The sequence below is a fragment of the Triticum urartu genome, chromosome 2A, assembly GCF_056163025.1.
Source record: "Triticum urartu cultivar PI428250 chromosome 2A, HENAU_Tu73, whole genome shotgun sequence".
NCBI lineage: Eukaryota > Viridiplantae > Streptophyta > Magnoliopsida > Poales > Poaceae > Triticum > Triticum urartu.
Genome location: NC_141874.1, coordinates 355206366 through 355228162, shown reverse-complemented (window position 1 = coordinate 355228162; position 21797 = coordinate 355206366). Strand labels below are relative to the sequence as shown.

The 21797-nt window shown below is 43.2% G+C and overlaps 1 protein-coding gene and 1 long non-coding RNA gene across 4 annotated transcripts; one reads left to right on the top strand and one right to left on the bottom strand.

Moving 5' to 3' along the window:
• Positions 1-435: 435 nt before the first annotated feature.
• Positions 436-3246, top strand: LOC125537205 (uncharacterized). Its single transcript, XR_007295683.2, has 3 exons — positions 436-1441; positions 2097-2149; positions 2880-3246. It is a non-coding gene; the product is annotated as an uncharacterized LOC125537205 (long non-coding RNA).
• Positions 3247-3303: 57 nt separating this feature from the next.
• Positions 3304-7742, bottom strand: LOC125537203 (uncharacterized). Of its 3 annotated transcripts, XM_087543880.1 has the most exons (7): positions 7432-7734; positions 6029-6172; positions 5857-5916; positions 5688-5722; positions 4714-5435; positions 4531-4606; positions 3304-3710 (listed from the first exon to the last, which is right to left on the bottom strand). In XM_087543880.1, coding segments are annotated over exons 2-5 (225 nt in total). In that variant the 5' UTR covers positions 6158-6172; positions 7432-7734; the 3' UTR covers positions 3304-3710; positions 4531-4606; positions 4714-5434. The 3 variants fall into 3 exon arrangements, with proteins under 3 accessions (XP_087400006.1, XP_087400005.1, XP_087400004.1); XM_087543879.1 differs by lacking the exon at positions 5688-5722 and having other exon boundaries at positions 7447-7742; XM_087543878.1 differs by lacking the exon at positions 5688-5722 and having other exon boundaries at positions 7432-7737.
• Positions 7743-21797: the final 14055 nt, after the last annotated feature.

Here is a 21797-nt window from a genome sequence, read left to right as displayed (position 1 = left end):
ACTAGTTTTTATGAAGTTTCAGTCGAATCTCTTTATCATTAGATTTTTTTGTTGCTTTATGATGTGTGCGGTTCTATTGACTTGTAAACGAGCCCACGTAAGGGACGAACTGGATGGGCTGCGTTTTTGTCCTATTTTTTTATGTGTTGGGGCAGGCTTTGGGCGGTGGGCTGGAAAAGACATTTTTTTTACTTTGTATGTTGGGTTTTATTCTGCCAGGGCCAGCTTCTATTTTCTTATTCTTTCCAACAACAGGGAACGGATATATATATATATATATATATATATATATATATATATATATATATATATATGTATGTATGTATGTATGTATATAGGGACTCTCTATATTACATCCGACTGAAATTCAATTGGCTTTCAGTCATATTTTCAGCCATCCAAAATTTGACAACTGTCATCTGTCCTCCGCTTCTCTCCTGTCCTCTGAATGTCGCTGTCCTTGTCCCCACTCTCTTCCTTTAAACTGGTCCGCGAGAATCAAAAAGAGACCCTGAAAATAAACTAATCGGATCCCCAGTTGAAGACCCAAAAATACCAAGCTGAAGAACATAGCACTTCTACCTCCTGTGAGAAACAGCTCCCCTCACCTTCTCAACATCTGCATGAAAAAGGGGTGATTCCTTTTGTGAGAAACAGCTCCCCTAGCGAGTGCGGGCTTTTGGTGGCCGCGCTACAGGCAGGCCGCTATCCTGCGCGTCTGCTTGGGCCTGGGGATTCGGAACCCGTCAGTTCGTGGCAGTGCTGTGGCAGGGCTAGTGGAGGGAATACGGTCCGTGTACGCCTATCTACTACACATGCGTATTCTGTTCGGCCCATTTCCTTTACTTGTTCGCGCGCCTGGAAAGACGACATGTCATGCACTAGAAAGGCTGGCCCATGTCCGTGACCTTTATCCCTAACTCGTGAACAAGCCGTCGCCGCACACCTGCTCTGCCTCTCCGTCTCTGTCTCTCTCCCTCAAACCCGACGGCGGCACTGGTTTCTCTCCGGCGAGCATCTCCCTGCCCCTTGGCCCTACCCATGTACCCCGTGGTCGTGGGCAATTCTTCGCCACACGCCGGCTCTTCCGTTGGGTCTCTTTTCCCCAACCTCGACGGCGCCAGGGTTTGCTCTCCGACGAGATGTGCTCCTTTGATCTTGAGATGCCACGGGTGCATCTTCTCTTCTTATGGCCCGGAGGTCATGGCCGTGTTTAGATTCGCATCTTATTCTTTGGATTTGAGTTCATTTGCCTCACCACGAACCTTTCTGCAGGATCCATGTTTCGGACGTTAGAGCCGATCCCTGATGCATTCCCCGTGGAGTCGCGGGATTTCATGAGCATCGCCGATACCCAGCTGGGCCGCGGCGGCGAGGGCACCCTCTGTGCGGGGACGCCGGCTTAGGTTTTCTCAGAAGCCACCAGCGGCTGAACCATGAGGTAATTACGGATCTAAAAATCTCTCATGTACCATTTTAAGTCGTTTGATTTCTCGGATAAGAAGATGCGCCTGTTTGAGATACAAATTTCTTAGCCAGAACGGACCATCACGTCTAGTTTCAGTGTGAAGAAAGCTACTATTGTTGTGTATAGATTGATTTTCAGTATGGAAATCCCGTGGTGAGAGCTGGAGATTTTTGTTTTGGTTGGTATTCAGTTATGGGATTTGTTGGCATCATTATTATTTGTGTCTGATTTCTAGTTGCTGCTGGTGATTTTGGGATCTGTAATCAATCTGGAAAAATCGAGGGGCATCTCATATTTCTCCATTAAATCAGTCATCCTATACTTGACAATTACTGAAATATTAGGCCCTGCCGTGCAATTTTTTTTCATATCCTGTTTTTAGATGCAAATTGGTTAAATGACACTGATTCTGCCATTTAGTGCCAACATTGAGAAAAAATAGGATGCATTACGTGTTATGGTTTTGAAACAATTATATTCTTTTCTATTTTTCTATCATAAATATGCTATGTTGTTCTTTTTGCGAAGAAAATATCGTATGATGTTTACTGAACTGTCAAGGCATATTGTAAATGGGCAAACAAATATATGTTACCACTGACTCATCTTCGTCCTCCCAATCCATCAGCGGCTGTCCTCCATGGATGAGTTTGCCGAAGCGCGGCAAGGTGGACCATACAGGTAATGAAGTGCTCCAAATCTTCCAGTCTTAGTATTGTCGAAGCTGAAATTTGCAACGCTGCTGAGCTTGGAAGCGGTGGGCAAAGTGGTGGATTCCCCCCTGAAGCCGGTGTGTTCCAAGTTTGCTCTGAAGCTACCAGTGGATGGACCATGTATTTTTGTCAAATTATTAATGATGCCTCTGTAGTTCTTCGTGATTTAATACAACAATTCCTCCTATACTATTTAGTGGCTGAAAATTTTCATTGTTATCAAGAGCTTACTTTTATTCTTAGTAATTCATACGACACAGTTCTGGCTATTGAAGCTGTCCTATTGACAACTGTTGCTGTTTCATATGATACTCCCTTGACAGTAGGAACCTGATTCATGTAGATTTTGAAATGGCCAGTCTTTTTCTGGTCTGCACATTTGTTGGAATTTTATGGAGCCAACTCCATTGTAGGTTTCGCCTTATAATCCAAACTAATAATTATGACCTCGTTGAAACATGTTTGGTGATTAATACACTTCAGAAATCTTGAAAAGAGTATTGATGCTATTATTGCTGCTAAAATTTCTTTTTCTTTTTGATAATCATGATTGAAAGAGCCTGGGTTATTTTTGTACTACATTTTGTTCTCTAGTGCGCAAGCTGCTTGTTTCATTGTTGAGTAGATGACATTGGGTTGATAGAACCACATTCATGTAAATATTCTGATATTCACCATGTGCTTTTCTTTGTTGGCAGTACGGATGATGCAATAATTGAAGATATGAAGAAGGATTACATGGTCGCGCAAGAGATCAAGGAGAATAACAAATAAGCTTTATGCAATGGATAATTTGCAAGGCAAGGTTCTCCATGCTTGTATGTACGTTGCTGCTTTTGGAATTTGGCAGTTGCTTACTGGTCATGTTTGGTGATTGATGCTGAATTCCTAGATACATTTTGTAAACATTTGGATTTGTCCAGGCGCATGCCTGTATGTACTAGATGTTTACTTGTTTTCACTTATCTGCAGAAGTGGTACGTTCCCTGTGAGATTAAATTAACTAGGTCCTAATAATGTATTATGTAAAAATGTATATTTTAATGGAGGTGTATTTTCTGGTCACCATACCGTGTTACCTGATGGAACGAATTACCTAGTTCCTTGTTATCGGGCATGCAATTACGTTAATTCTGACTATAATTACTCCATCTCTGGCGATTCTCTAACAAAATTTAGTCTTTGGAGTAGTCACGTGCATGCTCAATGTCCTCCAGGGGCCAGGGCCACTTGGAGCAGGGTGACAGACTGACATTACGTCAGCTTGGTCAGTTGTGCAGCACATGCTAGTTTGGTGCATTGGGTGATCACCACCATAGAACAACTGTTGGACATGTACTAGAAGCTAGATTCTGTCCCTATCGCCAGCCCGGAATACACGCGCTGGAAAGGCTCCACGGGGAGGCAGCATGCGTGAATACAGGGCCAGCTCGGATCCCAAGCGCGGACGGGCGGCCTGGATTCCGGCTTGCCTGATGCTCGGCCTCCACTCGCATTTTCCGCTCCCCTAGCCTCCTTTACAACCCACACTGGCAAAGCAGCGAGAAAGGCAAAAAAGAACCCAACGTTACAAGGCAAAAATTTCTGATCTCTAATCTAAAACTAACAACACACAATTAAAATGGAAATGACAAAAAACACTAAAATTACACTATAAAATCAACTAAAATTACACTAAGATTTACACTATAAATACCGCTGTAAATCCACTAAAAACACTATAAATCCAGTTTGAATCCACTGTAAAATCTACTACACTAAGAAAAACACTGAAAATCTGGTAGGAATTACAGTGTAGATCCAGTAGGAATTACACTGTAATTCTATCTAGATTTACACTGTGAAATCGACCTAGAATTACAGTGTAAAATATTGTAGGAATTACAGTGTAAATGTACCTAGAATTACACTGCAAAATCGACCTAGAATCACAGTGTAAATATAGTAGGAATTACAGTGTAAATGTACCTAGAATTACACTGTAAAATCGACCTACAATTACAGTGCAAATCTAGGTAAAATTACAGTGTAATTTTACCTAAATTTACACTGTGAAATCGACCTAACACTGTAAAATCGACCTACAATTGCAGTGTAAATATAGTAGGAATTACATTGTAAATGTACCTACAATTACACTATAATTCTACCTAGATTTACACTGTAAAAATCGACCTAGAATTACAGTGTAAATCCACTTAGAATTTCACTGTAAATCTACCTAGAATTACACTGCAAGCGGAAATAAATCCATTTTATCAGGGACTAGTAAAAAAACTGGAAGAGGACATGACCAGAAATAAATCCACTTGTTCTTATCTAGTTCCGAGAAATGCTTAACTGTATTACCTCTCCAGACAAGTACCCTAGGCTTGGTATCATGTAGAGAATTCAGCCCAAAATGCACATGGTCAGGATATGAGACCTAGCAGAAAAAGAAGGGGAGGCTAGTTCAACATCATTACACACAAAAAAACAGCATTAAAAGGATGCAAAAAATAAAGCAAATAATTCTAAAAAAACAAGACTCACAGCGAATGCGTAGTGACAACCGCCAAATGCCACTTATCTCTTAGAAGCAACCTTCGTAGTATCCTTAAACTTTACTGCCAAGGAGACTCTCATATACTCCCTCCGTCCCATAATATAAGAGTGTTTTTTACACTAGTGTAGAGTAAAAAACGTTCTTATATTATGGGACAGAGGGAGTACCAATGTACATAAATCATAGTTCATCACAGAACTACAATCTCTGAAAATGTGGAGATATTTGGGACAAGGAGAAAGGCTTGAATTTGGACACAAGAAAGTGGACAAGGCAATACACATGAAGCAGATGAAAAGGTCTACATCAGGCAATTCTTCAGATTTGAGTTTATTGCAGAAGAAAGAAACCGGTGGGATGCTAGTCACATTGAAATGGGACAAGATAAACTCACGCCCAGCCTCAGCATCAGACACAATGGGCTCACCATCAACAGGAAGATATAAGATGTCATGGATGACATATTTGGAAATCAGAATAAACTTCTTCCTAATCTGAATCTCTGAAGCAAGAACATCAAATTTGGACGCTAATCATTTGACAAACCTAAGAGGTACCTCTGTCCTCACATATTTGAGAAGGCAATCTGCCCTATAACTCTGAAGAACACGGACTTGCCTAGGAGACAAGCCACCAATAACAGTGGAGAACAACTTGAGTATCTAGTGAATGTATTGGCTACAGGAAAATCAGAAGACCTCTTGCACTTCTACAACACAACAAGAAACACAAACAAAAGAAAAAATCAAGATAAATTACACTAAAAATAAACAAAAGAAAGACATCTAGCAACAACAACTAGAACTATATGGAACTAGGTTCTTGTCCATTAATAGCCATTCCACAAAAGAATAGATATGATGAAGATTACAAAAGGAGTTATCTAAAACTTATATCCATATCTATCATAGAGAAGTTGCATGCAAAAAAAGGAAATATAAACAAAAGCAAAATAAAATACCACATTCTAATCTTCCGTTTTAAGCAATTCACTTTCTGCAAAAACATAAAAAAGAGGAATTATCCATTAACTACAAACGTGCATTAACTGATACAAAAATGAAACCGGTACAAAAAAGCATTAATAGAAGAAACTGGTACAAAAGCATTAACTAAAGCACCACACTTACATGAGACACGTAGAACTCATACAAAGCTTTGTCGAAATCAGGATCATCCATTTGACCTTCCTGCAGTTAACAGATGAAACAAGTGAATGAACTAAAAAACAGGAACAAATAAGCTACCAAACAAGAAATAAAAGAAAATAAAATAAATAAAAAATCAAATTAGAAATATAACCTCCGAAGCTTGAAAAGGATCATCCTCCGCAAAATCATTGGGGACAAAAGGACCCCCATCTGAATCATCACAATCTTCAACACAAGCAGCAGAAGTACCCTTACCAAAATCCTTCACGAGTCTCCCCATACTTCAATCTATAACCTAAATATGTACAAAAACAAAGAAAAGGACAAAAAGTGTGAGATGAAATGGCAGAAGGGATAAAACATAACAAAAATATAAAGAAGAAATGCATTGATAGCATTTACAGTCTACATCTCTTTTATTTCACTACATAACCCACTGAGAATTACAGTGAAGAAATCCCCTGCGAATTACAGTGGAAACCAACTGAGTTACATTGTAAATACACTGTAATCACCCACTAAGAAAAATACACTGGAATTCCGATGAAGATTACAGTGTAAATCCAAATATAATTACAGTCTAAATCCTCTAACAAAATACACTGGAATCAGATGCATCACAAGAACACACAAACTAGCGATGCATCAGAAGAACAGTCACAATTCCTCTGCTACTCAATTACAGTGTAAATTCACTGACAAAAACACTATAAATCCAAAACGCAATTCCACTATAAAAATTCAAGTGAATTACACAGTAATTCCACGAGCGAATACAGTGCAAATCCATGGCAATTACACTGTAAATCAGCTATCAAATTACACTGTACATCCCTGACAAATACATTGTAATTCTACTAACAAATACAGTGCAACCCCACCGACAAAAATACACTGCTATTAGGACATATACATTGTCATTCCAGTAGCAAATACAATGCAAATCCGCTGACAAAATACACTGAAATTACACTGTAAAATAACCGGGGATTACACTACAAATTGCTTTGGATTTACACTACAAATATACTACCTATCCACTAGAAAATTACACTGGAAATCAACTACAGATTACAGTGAAAATCAATGAAAATCCAGTATGAATTACACTGAAAATCACTCTAAAAAACAATGGGGGTTGCACTGTGAACCACTGTAAATCCAAAAATAGGAATTACAGAGTAAGCCACATACCCACTAAACGATACCAGTGAAGAGAAATGGTCTAGGGATTAAAGGCCGGGGAACAGAATGCATCTGTTCGAATTGACTGAATACATCAGACTACTACAAGTAAGCAAGCCAGCCTCACATGAACAGCTCGAATTCCAACAACCAATCAATTACAGATAAGCAGATCAAACTGACGCACATCCGAGCTACCGCAGCTACCGTGCTTAGTAGAACAATCAAACACATCCCTGAAACGGCGGAACCTAACAAATCTACACGGAAAAAAGCTGTGGGGGATGGATACAATCATCAGATCTGACAGACAAAACCAACTCCCTACCTAACAGATCACAGGAACAACAAAAAGGGAGGGGGGCAAACCCGAATCCGACGAACCAAATCGCTAGCGCCGGAAATGGGGACGGGTCGGTGCGGGGCCGAGAGATGCCGCAGATCCCGCCGGCAGGAACAGAAGGGAGGCGGAGGAAGCAGGGCAGCACGAGGAAGAGCGCGGACGAGTCACCACCAAAACACTAGATCGAGCGGCGAGGCGGAGCTCCAAATCGCGATGGCTATCTTTCTCTCACTCTCTCTCTCTCTCACTCGACTCTGTTCAGGTTTGCGTGTTTGAAATGACAAAGGGGATGGGAGGAGGAGGCCGACATAGACACACGGGTTGCGATGGGAAAAATAACAGGTCAACCACACGGGCCGATAAGAGAAACGAGACAAATAACGGGTCAACCACACGGGCCTGATAAGAGAAACGAGACAAATAACGGGTCAAACACACGAATCTTCGCGCACAGATCACATGGCACAGAAAACGAATGAAAAGCGAATTGTTTGCTGGAATTTATTCTATATTGGGGGCAGCCCAACAACTATTTCAGAAATTTCTAATAAATCCTAGAGGTCCACTTAGCCCATTTGTGCAAAGAAAGGGATACTACTAAAGTTTAGTCCCACATTGCTAGTTTAGTGGGAGTTGGACCTCCTTATAAGGGAGGTTCTTTCCCCACTTGTATGAGCATGAGAATAAGAGGGATATCCACGCGCGCGGAGAAGGGTGATAAGGTTTTTGGGGAGCGCTCTGCGCGACTACTGACTGATTCCTTCGTCATGGACGCCCTGGACTACGTCGACAACCTCCTCGACGACATGGCTGGCGAGGACACCGATCCTAAGTCCAGTGCTATTGCTGCTGCTGTTCCGTATGTGTTCTTATTTCTGTTAGATATCCTGTCATAGTTTCTCGTACTAGTACTTGTCTTAAATAGCTACGGTTCATATATGCAGAAGCTATTTACCTTCTCTCTGTCAGAATGCATGACTTGTTTTATCTCTACTATATTAGTCATGCTTTATCTAGTATTTCTGTTAATAAAATCATTTGGTAAATTGCTCATATTTCCAACAATCCAAAAACCTTATTATAGGCAATTTACCCCAAGTGGTTTTGCTGCTTCCATGAGACCTCCTATGTTTGAGGGTATCCACTATAAGAGGTGGCGCATGAGAGCAGTCTTATGGTTTCAAACCATGAGTTGCTATGACGCCACTCTCGGCAAACCTGAAGGGGAGCTTGATGCTCAACAGGCACAAGCCTTTCAGAAAATGGATACTCTGTTTAAGGCTGCTCTCTTTGAGTGTTCTTGGTGAGAACATAGTTGCTGCTTATGCATCAATTGATAATGGAAAAGATATGTGGGATGCACTCGAGGCCAAGTTTGGGGTCTCGGATGCTGGCACTGAGTTGTACATCATGGAGCAATTCTATGACTACGGGATGACTGAAGAGCGCTCCGTGGTTGAGCAAGCTCATGAGATACAGTCATTTGCTAGAGAACTTGAGCACTTCGGTTGTATGCTACCGGACAAGTTTGTTGCCGGAGGTATCATCACTAAGCTTCCTCCTTCATGGAGGAACTTTGCTACCTTGCTGAAGCATAAGAGACAAGAGTTTTCCGTCCCGGATCTCATTGGCACTCTTGATGTGGAAGAAACGACGAGAGCAAAGGACACACGTGCTCGAGGTATTGAGGGAGACTCTAGTACCAATCTGGTACAGAAGAAGAACTTCCAGCCCCACAAGTTCAAGAACAAGGGCAAGTTTGATGGTAAAGCAAAGTTTGATGGGAAGAACAAGGTTGTGCAACACACGAACTTCAAGAAGAAGAATGACAAGAAGAAAGGTGTCTGTCATGTGTGTGGGGATCCTGATCATTGGGCTCCTAGTTGCCCTAATCGCTATGACAAGCGTCACCCTGGGAAAGGCGGCAAGACCGCTAATGTTGTCATTGGAGACACTGACATGAAGGATGATGGGTATGGTATATTTCCCACTATTCTTTCAGTATGTCATTCTCCTGATTGGTTGATTGACACAGGTGCTAATGTGCATGTATGCGGTGATATTTCCATGTTTTCGTCTTATCAGACCACAAGGACTTCAACCGTGCTGATGGGCAACGGTTCAAGTGCTTCTGTTCGTGGTGTTGGCACGGTCGATCTGAAGTTTACTTCGGGGAAGATCGTGCGGCTGAAGAACGTGCATTATGTCCCCTCCGTCAATAAAAATCTTGTTAGCGGATCTCTTCTGTGTAGAGATGGCTACAAGCTTGTCTTTGAGTCGAATAAATTTGTAATATCCAAGTATGGAACCTTTGTTGGTAAAGGCTATGAGTCAGGAGGTCTGTTTCGTTTATCCTTATCAGACATTTGCAATAAAGTTGTTAATCATATTTGCAACAATAGTGAATCCAATGTGTGGCATTCACGTCTCTGTCATGTTAATTTTGGTTGCATGTCGAGACTAGCGAAGTTGAACTTAATCCCTAGTTTCACCACTGTCAAGGGATCTAAGTGTCAAGTTTGTGTGCAAGCTAAGCAACCTCGTAAGTCTCACACGACTGCGGAAACGAGAAATCTTGCACCACTAGAGCTCATACATTCAGATCTATGTGAAATGAAAGGTGTTTTGACAAAAGGTGGAAAGAAATATTTCATGACGTTAATTGACGACTCCACTAGATACTGTCGGGTGTATCTTTTGAAATCTAAGGATGAGGCTTTGAACTTTTTCAAGATCTATAAAGCTGAAGTGGAAAATCAACTTGATCAAAAAATCAAGAGGCTTAGGTCCGACCGTGGTGGAGAGTATTTTCCCAACGAATTTGATTCTTTTTGTGCGGAACATGGTATAATCCATGAGACGACGTCTCCCTACTCACCTTAGTCAAATGGGGTGGCCGAAAGAAAGAACCGTACTCTAACTGATTTGGTTAACGCCATGTTAGACACATCGGGTCTCTCCAAGGCATGGTGGGGGGAGGCGATATTGACCGCATGTCATGTCCTGAACCGAGTCCCCACAAAGAACAAAGAGATAACTCCATTCGAGAAATGACAGAAGAAAAGGTTAAAACTCTTATCTGCGAACATGGGGTTGTTTGGCGAAAGTCAATGTTCCAATTCCAAAGAAGCGGAAGCTTGGACCAAAGACCGTGGATTGTGTTTTCCTGGGATATGCTTTTCATAGCACTGGTTATAGATTCTTGGTTGTAAAATCTGAGGTACCTGACATGCATGTCGGTACGATCATGGAGTTGAATGATGCGACTTTCTTTGAAGATATCTTTTCCATGAAGGATATGGCTACCTCATCTAATCAGGAGATGCCTAGTTCATCGAATCAGGAACCAGTTACAATTACCAAACCTGCTATTTCGATAGAACACTTTGAAAGTCCTGTGGAGGAAAACAATGAAGTTCCTACTAGGAGCAAGAGACAGAGGACTGCAAAGTCCTTTGGTGATGATTTTCTTGTGTATCTCATAGATGACACTCCCACTTCTATTTCAGAGGCTTATGCATCTGAAGATGCTGACTACTGGAAGGAAGCGGTTCGTAGCGAGATGGATTCCATCTTAGCGAATGAAACTTGGGAGATAACTGATCGTCCTTATGGGTGTAAACCTATAGGATGCAAATGGGTATTCAATAAAAAGCTTAGGCCTAATGGTACTGTTGAAAAGTACAAGGCTCGGCTCGTGGCTAAGGGTTATACCCAAAAGGAAGGTGAAGACTTCTTTGATACTTACTCACCTGTGGCTCGACTGACCACTATTCGAGTTCTACTTTCACTAGCTGCCTCACATGGTCTTCTCGTTCATCAAATGGATGTTAAGACTGCTTTCCTAAATGGAGAGTTGGACGAGGAAATTTATATGGAACAACCAGATGGTTTTGTACTAGATGGTTAGGAAGGAAAAGTGTGCAAGTTGCTGAAGTCTTCGTATGGACTCAAGCAAGCACCCAAACAGTGGCATGCGAAGTTTGAAAGAACTTTAACAGCTGCAGGCTTTGTTGTAAGCGAAGCTGACAAATGTGTGTACTATCGCCATGGTGGGGGCGAGGGAGTTATCCTTTGCTTGTATGTTGATGACATACTGATTTTCGGAACAAATCTGAATGTTATTAAGGAGGTCAAAATTTCCTATCTTGTTGTTTTGGGATAAAGGATTTAGGAGTGGCTGATGTCATTCTGAACATCAAGTTGTTGAGAGACGATGATGGTGGGATTACATTACTTCAATCTCACTATGTGGAAAAGATCTTGAGTCGCTTTGGCTATAGTGACAGCAAGCCCTCTCCAACACCATATGATGCTAGTGTGTTGCTTCAAAAGAATAGAAGAATTGCTAGAGACCAATTGAAGTATTCTCAGATTATTGGCTCGCTTATGTACTTAGCCAGTGCTACAAGACCTGACATCTCTTTTGCTGTTAGCAAACTGAGTCGGTTTGTTTCAAAACCAGGAGATGTGCATTGGAAAGCTCTAGAGAGAGTTTTGCGTTATTTGAAATGCACTGCAAATTATGGAATTCACTACACCGGGCACCCAAAGGTGCTTGAAGGGTATAGTGACTCAAACCGGATCTCATATGCTGATGAGATAAAGGCCACGAGCGGATATGTATTCACTCATGGAGGTGGCGTTGTTTCTTGGAAGTCTTGCAAGCAGACCATCTTAACGAGGTCAACAATGGAAGCAGAACTCACAGCACTAGATACAGCTACGGTCAAAGCAGATTGGCTTCGTCGGCTCTTGAATGACTTGCCGGTTGTTGAGAAACCTGTACCAGGTATTCTCATGAATTGCGACAATCAAACTGTGATCACGAAAGTGAGCAGCTCAAAGGATAACATGAAGTTATCAAGACACGTTCAGAGAAGGTTAAAGTCTGTCAGAAAAATGAGAAGCTCCGGAGTTATTGCATTGGATTATATCCAAACGTCTAAAAATCTGGAAGATCCTTTTACTAAGGGTCTATCGTGTAATGTGATAGATAATGCATCGAGGGAGATGGGTATGAGACCCACAATATGAGTTGTTCACAGTGGTAACCTATTCTTTGTGATCGGAGATCTCGTGAATTAGATGTGAAAGACAAGTTGTTGGTCAACTGGGAGGAGAGTACCCTTACTGTTAAAATACCACTCCATAAAGATGCAATACTCTCCTAATCTGCATGGCAGGTTGATGTATATCTAATGTGTTCTAAGTGGCTCTTTGAAGCAGAGATGTTGTCCTGTAGAACATCTTTTGAAGAACGCACCTATATGAGTCTGATTGTTAAACGTCGCAATCTATGAGAGTAGGGTTCTCTCTCGTAAACTCATGAAAGGTCTCGGAGTATGACGCATAAGCTCCACCCGCGGGGAAGACCCACGGTAGCCACATATCAGTCAAGGCTTTATGTGAAGCTAGATTCGCAGAAAACTTGCAGTTCCAGGCCCAGTCCACTGTTCAAGTTGCTTACTAGTGCAGCATAGAGTTCTAGGTGGAAGTTCAACTTAACAGTCTCCACTGCAGTACCGGTATATAAAACAGTGTTTTGAAACCAAAGGCAAATCTCTGTGTGCCTCCGGATCTGGTGGGGGATTGCTGGAATTTATTCTATATTGGGGGCAGCCCAACAACTATTTCAGAAATTCCTAATAAATCCTAGAGGCCCACTTAGCCCATTTATGCAAAGCAAGGGATACTACTAAAGTTTAGACCCACATTGCTAGTTTAGTGGGAGTTGGACCTCCTTATAAGGGAGGTTCTTTCCCCACTTGTATGAGCATGAGAACAAGAGGGACATCCACACGCGCTCCTCCTCCGCCGCGCGCCTCGCCATGCCTCGTCACGACGCGCCGCGGGTTGCGGGAATGAGCCGACCCGATGTCGAAATTTTTGCCATGCACTACGGGTATACGAAAGGTCACTTGGGAGCTGGAAAGTTTTTGCTGTAGTGGATATTGAATACGAACGCTGCACCCTTCGGCTGCTGCCTGTTCGTTTCATCTCCCGCGTTCCCTTCAGCTCCCGGCGTAGCCTCTCGCCTCCTTCTCTTGCGCCTATAAAAGGGAGGTCGCTCCTCTCAGAGAGACGCACCAGAACTTCTCCTTCCTCTCGCCACCGGTTCCAATCTCTGAGCTGCTACTGTCTTCCTCATCCCGGCTTGCGGCGTGCACCGCAGGTCAGGACAGTAGGCCTCCGAAACCGCACCTCTTTGAGTCCTGTACGGGAGAAGGGTGATAAGGGTTTTGGGGAGCGCTCTGCGCGACTACTGACTGACTCCTTCGTCACGGACGCCCCGGACTCCGACGACTACTAACCCAAGTGGTTTTGCTGTTTCCATGAGACCTCCTATGTTTAGGGTATCCACTATAAGAGGTGGCGCGTGAGAGCAGTCTTATGGTTTCAAACCATGAGTTGCTATGACGCCACTCTCGGCAATCCTGACGGGGAGCTTGATGCTCAACAGGCACAAGCCTTTCAGAAAATGGATACTCTGTTTAAGGCTGCTCTCTTGAGTGTTCTTGGTGAGAACATAGTTGCTGCTTATGCGTCAATTGATAATGGAAAAGATATGTGGGATGCACTCGAGGCCAAGTTTGGGGTCTCGGATGCCGGCACTGAGCTGTACATCATGGAGCAATTCTATGACTACAGGATGACTGAAGAGCGCTCCGTGGTTGAGCAAGCTCATGAGATACAGTCATTTGCTAGAGAACTTGAGCACTTCGGTTATATGCTACCGGACAAGTTTGTTGCCGGAGGTATCATCACTAAGCTTCCTCCTTTATGGAGGAACTTTGCTACCTTGCTGAAGCATAAGAGACAAGAGTTTTCCGTCCCGGATCTCATTGGCACTCTTGATGTGGAAGAGAAGGCGAGAGCAAAGGACACATGTGCTCGAGGTATTGAGGGAGGATCTAGTGCCAATCTGGTACAGAAGAGGAACTTCCAGCCCCACAAGTTCAAGAACAAGGGCAAGTTTGATGGTAAAGCAAAGTTTGATGGGAAGAACAAGGCTGTGCAACACACGAACTTCAAGAAGAAGAATGACTAGAAGAAAGGTGTCTGTCATGTGTGTGGGGATCCTGATCATTGGGCTCCTAGTTGCCCTAATCGCTATGACAAGCGTCACCCTGGGAAAGGCGGCAAGACCGCTAATGTTGTCATTGGAGACACTGACATGAAGGATGATGGGTATGGTATATTTCCCACTATTCTTTCAGTATGTCATTCTCCTGATTGGTTGATTGACACGGGTGCTAATGTGCATGTATGCGGTGATATGTCCATGTTTTCGTCTTATCAGACCGCAGGGACTTCAACCGTGCTGATGGGCAACGGTTCAAGTGTTTCTGTTCGTGGTGTTGGCACGGTCGATCTGAAGTTTACTTCGGGGAAGATCGTGCGGCTGAAGAACGTGCATTATGTCCCCTCCATCAATAAAAATCTTGTTAGCGGATCTCTTTTGTGTAGATATGGCTACAAGCTTGTCTTCGAGTCGAATAAATTTGTAATATCCAAGTATGGAACCTTTGTTTGTAAAGGCTATGAGTCAGGAGGTCTGTTTCGTTTATCCTTATCAGACGTTTGCAATAAAGTTGTTAATCATATTTGCAACAATAGTGAATCCAATGTGTGGCATTCACGTCTCTATCATGTTAATTTTGGTTGCATGTCGAGACTAGCGAAGTTGAACTTAATCCCTAGTTTCACCACTGTCAAGGATCTAAGTGTCAAGTTTGTGTGCAAGCTAAGCAACCTCGTATGTCTCACACGACTGCGGCAACGAGAAATCTTGCACCACTAGAGCTCATACATTCAGATCTATGTGAAAGGAATGGTGTTTTGACAAAAGGTGGAAAGAAATATTTCATGACGTTAATTGACAACTCCACTAGATACTGCCATGTGTATCTTCTGAAATCTAAGGATGAGGCTTTGAACTTTTTCAAGATCTATAAAGCTGAGGTGGAAAACCAACTTGATCGAAAAATCAAGAGGCTTAGGTCCGACCGTGGTGGAGAGTATTTTTCCAATGAATTTGATGCTTTTTGTGTGGAACATGGTATAAAACATGAGAGGACGCCTCCCTACTCACCTCAGTCAAATGGGGTGGCCGAAAGAAAGAACCGTACTCTAACTGATTTGGTTAACGCCATGTTAGACACATCGGGTCTCTCCAAGGCATGGTGGGGGGAGGCGATATTGACCGCATGTCATGTCCTGAACCGAGTCCCCACAAAGAACAAAGAGATAACTCCATTCGAGGAATGGGAGAAAAAAGGTTAAAACTCTCTTATCTACGAACATGGGGTTGTTTGGCGAAAGTCAATGTTCCAATTACAAAGAAGCGAAAGCTTGAACCAAAGACTGTGGATTGTGTTTTCCTGGGATATGCTTTTCATAGCATTGGCTATAGATTCTTGGTTGTAAAATCTGAGGTACCTGACATGCATGTCGGTACGATCATGGAGTCGAATGATGTGACTTTCTTTGAAGATATCTTTCCCATGAAGGATATGGCTACCTCATCTAATCAGGAGATGCCTAGTTCATCGAATCAGGAACCAGTTACAATTACCAAACTGCTATTTCGATAGAACACTTTGAAAGTCCTGTGGAGGAAAACAATGAAGTTCCTACTAGGAGCAAGAGACAGAGGACTGCAAAGTCCTTTGGTGATGATTTTCTTGTGTATCTCATAGATGACACTCCTAGTTCTATTTCATAGGCTTATGCATCTGAAGATGTTGACTACTAGAAGGAAACGGTTCGTAGGGAGATGGATTCCATCTTAGAGAATGAAACTTGGGAGAGAACTGATCGTCCTTATGGGTGCAAACCTATAGGATGCAAATGGGTATTCAAGAAGAAGCTTAGGCCTGATGGTACTATTGAAAAGTACAAGGCTCGGCTCGTGGCTAAGGGTTATACCCAAAAGGAAGGTGAAGACTTCTTTGATACTTACTCACTTGTGGCTCGACTGACCACTATTCGAGTTCTACTTTCACTAGCTTCTTCACATGGTCTTCTCGTTCATCAAATGGATGTTAAGACTGCTTTCCTAAATGGAGAGTTGGACGAGGCAATTTATATGGAACAAACAGATGGTTTTGTACTAGATGGTCAGGAAGAAAAATTGTGCAAGTTGCTGAAGTCTTTGTATGGACTCAAGCAAGCACCCAAACAGTGGCATGAGAAGTTTGAAAGAACTTTAACAGCGCCAGGCTTTGTAGTAAACGAAGCTGACAAATGTGAGTAATATCGCCATGGTGGGGGCGAGGGAGTTATCCTTTGCTTGTATGTTGATGATATACTGATTTTCAGAACAAATCTGAATGTTATTAAGGATGTCAATATTTCCTATCTCGTTGTTTTGAGATGAAGGATTTAGGAGTGTCTGATATCATTCTGAACATCAAGTTGTTGAGAGACGATGATGGTGGGATTACATTGCTTCAATCTCACTTTGTGGATAAGATCTTGAGTCGCTTTGGCTACAGTGACAGCAAGCCCTCTCCAACACCATATGATGCTAGTGTGTTGCTTCAAAAGAATCGAAGAATTGCTAGAGACCAATTGAAGTATTCTCAGATTATTGGCTCGCTTATGTACTTAGCCAGTGCTACAAGACCTGACATCTCTTTTGCTGTTAGCAAACTGAGTCGGTTTGTTTCAAAACTAGGAGATGTGCATTGGAAAGCTCTAGATAGAGTTTCGCGTTATTTGAAAGGCACTACAAATTATGGAATTCACTACACCGGGCACCCAAAGGTGCTTGAAGGGTATAGTGACTCAAACTGGATCTCAGATGCTGATGAGATAAAGGCCACGAGCGGATATGTATTCACTCATGGAGGTGGCGCTGTTTCTTGGAAGTCTTGCAAGCAGACCATCTTAACGAGGTCAACAATGGAAGCAGAACTCACAACACTAGATACAGCTATGGTCGAAGCAGATTGGCTTCGTCGGCTCTTGACTGACTTGCCAGTTGTTGAGAAACCTGTACCGGGTATTCTCATGAACTGCGACAATCAAACTGTGACCACGAAAGTGAGCAGCTCAAAGGATAACATGAAGTCATCAAGACACGTTCAAAGAAGGTTAAAGTCTGTCAGAAAAATGAGAAACTCCGGAGTTATTGCATTGGATTATATCGAAACGTCTAAAAATCTGCCAGATCCTTTTACTAAGGGTCTATCACGCAATGTGATAGATAATGCATCGAGGGAGATGGGTATGAGACCCACAATATGAGTTGTTCATAGTGGTAACCTATTCTTTGTGATCAGAGATCTCGCGAATTAGATGTGGAAGACAAGCTGTTGGTCAACTGGGAGGAGAGTACCCTGACTGTTAAAATACCACTCCATAAAGATGCAATACTCTCCTAATCTGCATGGCAGGTTGATGTATATCTTAATGTGTTCTACATGGCTCTTTGAAGCAGAGATGTTGTCCTGCAGAACATCTTTTGAAGAACGCACCTATATGAGTCTGATTGTTAAACGTCGCAATCTATGAGAGTAGGGTTCTCTCTCGTAAACTCATGAAAGGTCTCGGAGTATGACGCATAAGCTCCACCCGCGGGGAAGACCCACGGTAGCCACATATCAGTCAAGGCTTTATGTGAAGCTAGATTCGCAGAAAACTTGCAGTTCCAGGCCCAGTCCACTGTTCAAGTTGCTTACTAGTGCAGCATAGAGTTCTAGGTGGAAGTTCAACTTAACAGTCTCCACTGCAGTACCGGTATATAAAATAGTGTTTTGGAACCAAAGGTAAATCTCTGTGTGCCTCTGGGATCTGGTGGGGGATTGCTGGAATTTATTCTATATTGGGGGCAGCCCAACAACTATTTCAGAAATTTGTGATAAATCCTAGAGGCCCACTTAGCCCATTTGTGCATAGCAAGGGACACTACTAAAGTTTAGTCCCACATTGCTAGTTTAGTGGGAGTTGGACCTCCTCATAAGGGAGGTTCTTTCCCCACTTGTATGAGCATGAGAACAAGAGGGACATCCACGCGCACTCCTCCTCCGCCGCCCATCTCGCCATGCCACGCCACGCCACGCCTCGTCAAGACGCGCCGCGGGTTGCGGGAATGAGCCGAGCCGATGTCTAAATTTTTTCCATGCACTACGGGTATACGAAAGGTCACTCGGGAGCTGGAAAGTTTTTGCTGCAGTGGATATTGAATACGAACGCTGCACCCTTCGGCTGCTGTCTGTTCGTTTCATCTCCCGCGTTCCCTTCGGCTCCCGGCGTAGCCTCTCGCCTCTTTCTCTTGCGCCTATAAAAGGGAGGTCGCTCCTCTCAGAGAGACGCACCAGAACTTCTCATTCCTCTTGCCACCGGTTCCAATCTCTGAGCTGCTGCTGTCTTCCTCATCCCGGCTTGCGGCGTGCACCACAGGTCGGGACAGTAGGCCTCCGAAACCGCACCTCTTTGAGTCCTTTATGGGAGAAGGGTGATAAGGTTTTTGGGGAGCGCTCTGTGCGACTACTGACTGACTCCTTCGTCACGGACGCCCTGGACTCCGACGACTACTTCCCCGACGCCGACAACCTCCTCGACGACATGGCTGGCGAGGACACCGAGCCCAAGTCCAGTGCTACTGCTGCTGCCATCCCGTATGTGTTCTTCCTTTTGTTAGATATCCTACCACAGTTTCTCGTATTAGTACTTGCCCTAAATATGTTAGGTTCTACCTCATATATGCAACTAGTTCTACTATCTGCTATATATATGATAGGCTACGATTCATATATGCAGAAGCTATTTACCTTCTCTCTGTCAGAACGCATGACTTGTTTTATCTCTACCATATTAGTCATGCTTTATCTAGTATTTCTGTTAATAAAATCATTTGGTAAATTGCTCATATTTCCAACATTGTTTTCATCCGTATGTAAATTAGCAGATCTGTCATGGAATTGTCACGGCAGATGTCCTAGAGCAAGGACTTAGTCGTAGGGCCATCGCACTAGGTAGCTTAAAGGGGTTAATCGGGACAAAGGACACGAGAGAGGATTTTATACTAGTTCGGCCCCTTACGATGAAGGTAAAAGCCTATGTCTAGTTGGGATTGGTATTGCTGAGGTTTCGATCTCCAAGAGGCTCAATTCGCCGGCTTGGTGATCGACTTGATTGTTTCCTCCCCTAAGCCGCCACCGGGTCGTCCCCTTATATACACGGGTTGACACCTGGTGGCTTACAGAGTCCCGGCCGGCTCATAATTGTGTCCGGCTCGGTGACTTCCTTTACATGCCTTTCTTTACAAGTCTTTCCGCCCATATGGCGGTTTACAATAACGGGCCTTAAGCCGGCCCGAGGCCTTTGAGCTTTCCATATATACTAATAAACTATCATCTTGACTGTATATTGGGCTTCTTACATAACCCGCCATTAAGGCTGACCCGGCCCCTCCTGGGCGGGTTTTAGCTGATAGTAATATCCCCAACATTAGGCCCCAGGTTGACTTTGAACTTTGTTCTTTGTCAATCTTCAATACTTAGGCAGAATCCATCCTTTGTCTGAAAATTTCCTTAACCTGCCGCGACGTCATCTTTTTGAAACACAAAAACTTTCATGACGTCATCTTCCAACGGATCTTTCATTTTTAATGCCTTCCGGGAATCAAGGCGTCTGTTCAGTTGGATAATCATTACTGGGTCTCCTTGATTTTCGCGCCCGCCTGTTCGTGCATTCCCTTATAAATAGGCGTAACTTAGGTCTTTCTCATTCTCCTTTCTTCCTCATCTTCTTCCTCTCGCAACCTCCGTTGCTGCTTGAGCTCCGCCGTCGCCGCAACTCTCATCGTCATCGTCAAGCTTGGCCACTGCATCACCCTGATTCCGTCCAGAGAACACGGCGACTCTTCGCGGCAGGCCTGCATCTTGTAAGTTTTCTTCTCTCTCACGCACCTAGATCTGTTTCTAGGTTTACGAGTTCTTCAGTGTTCTTCATCTGTTCATCACGAGCCATCTTGTAGATCTTCTCCGCAACTTCTTTTGATCCAGAAAGAAGATATAACTCGCGCGGTAGCTGTTTGGCATTCGTTTTTGATATCAGTAGATCCCTTTTACCTGTATAGATGCTTCATTATAGTCGACGAACTCCTCTATACTATGTTTTTAGGTCTAGAATATTTCCCTTTTTGAAACAGCCCTTTGATCCAAAATGATAACAATAACTTGGTGAAACTTGTTTATGCCAACACTTAACTGAATTCTGCCTTCTGAGAAAATCTGTAGTCATGGCGGCTTATCACTCTGGCTTTCTTTTCCTTATATGCCATTAGCCCTTAGTTAAACCGCCATTACTTGCTTTATAATTGACCATAGACTGAACCGGCATATTATTATTTATTTTTCAGTTCGTTGCACATCATGCCGTCGAAGTCACCCACCGTCTGTAACTGGGTCCCTTCATCCGTAACTGAGGAACGGTTAAAAGAGTTCTCCATCGTTGGGTTTCTGCCTTCAAAGAATGTCATGTCTTATCGTGCTCCTGACCCGGAGGAAGAACGTCCCAATCCAAAAGACGGAGAAGTGATTATCTTCACTGACCACATGAACCGTGGATTTTCACCACCTGATTCAAAATTCTTCAGAGAGGTCCTTCATTTTTTCAAACTCCATCCTCAGGACCTTGGACCCAACTCTATTTCCAACATTTGTCACTTCCAAGTGCTCTGTGAAGCATATCTTCAGCAAGAGCCCACCGTATAGCTTTTTAGAGAGTACTTTTATCCGAATCGCCAGAATGAATGCACCAACGGTTCTAGCTTAGAACTTGGAGGCATCTCGATTCAGCGCCGTCAGGGTGCTGTTTTTCCTCTCATCGTCTTACCGAGCCACCCAAAAGACTGGAACCAAACTTGGTTTTATTGTCAGGATACTTCTCCAGCAAACGAGAAGCCTCTGCCGGGTTACCGCCCTAGTCATCTTGACTCACCCTTCCGGATAAGCTTACCGTCATTGAGCGTAGGAAGCTTCTTCCCTCCATTAGAAGAATCAATGGCTTGTTGGGTAATGGTCTAACCGGAGTAGATCTGACCCGTTGCTGGATCTCATGGCGGGTTATCCCATTAAGTCGTCGATCTCAACTGATGTATGAATATGACGGAAGCCCGGACCACCCTCTTCGTCACAGCCCAGTTGAACTCACCGAAGAAGACATTGTTTCGATGTCAACCCTTTTGGTAAATGGGAAGTACAAAGATTGCGGTATTGTTGGGTTAAGTCCCTTCTGCAAGATTAATCCGGTGCCAGAAGTAAGTATATCTCTTTTTCTTTGTGTTTTGCCCAGCTATCAGTACTTAATATTGATCTTTCTTCTTGTCTTTACAGGCCAATTCTGACTTCTGGAAGGTGAAATATGATCACAAAGCTGC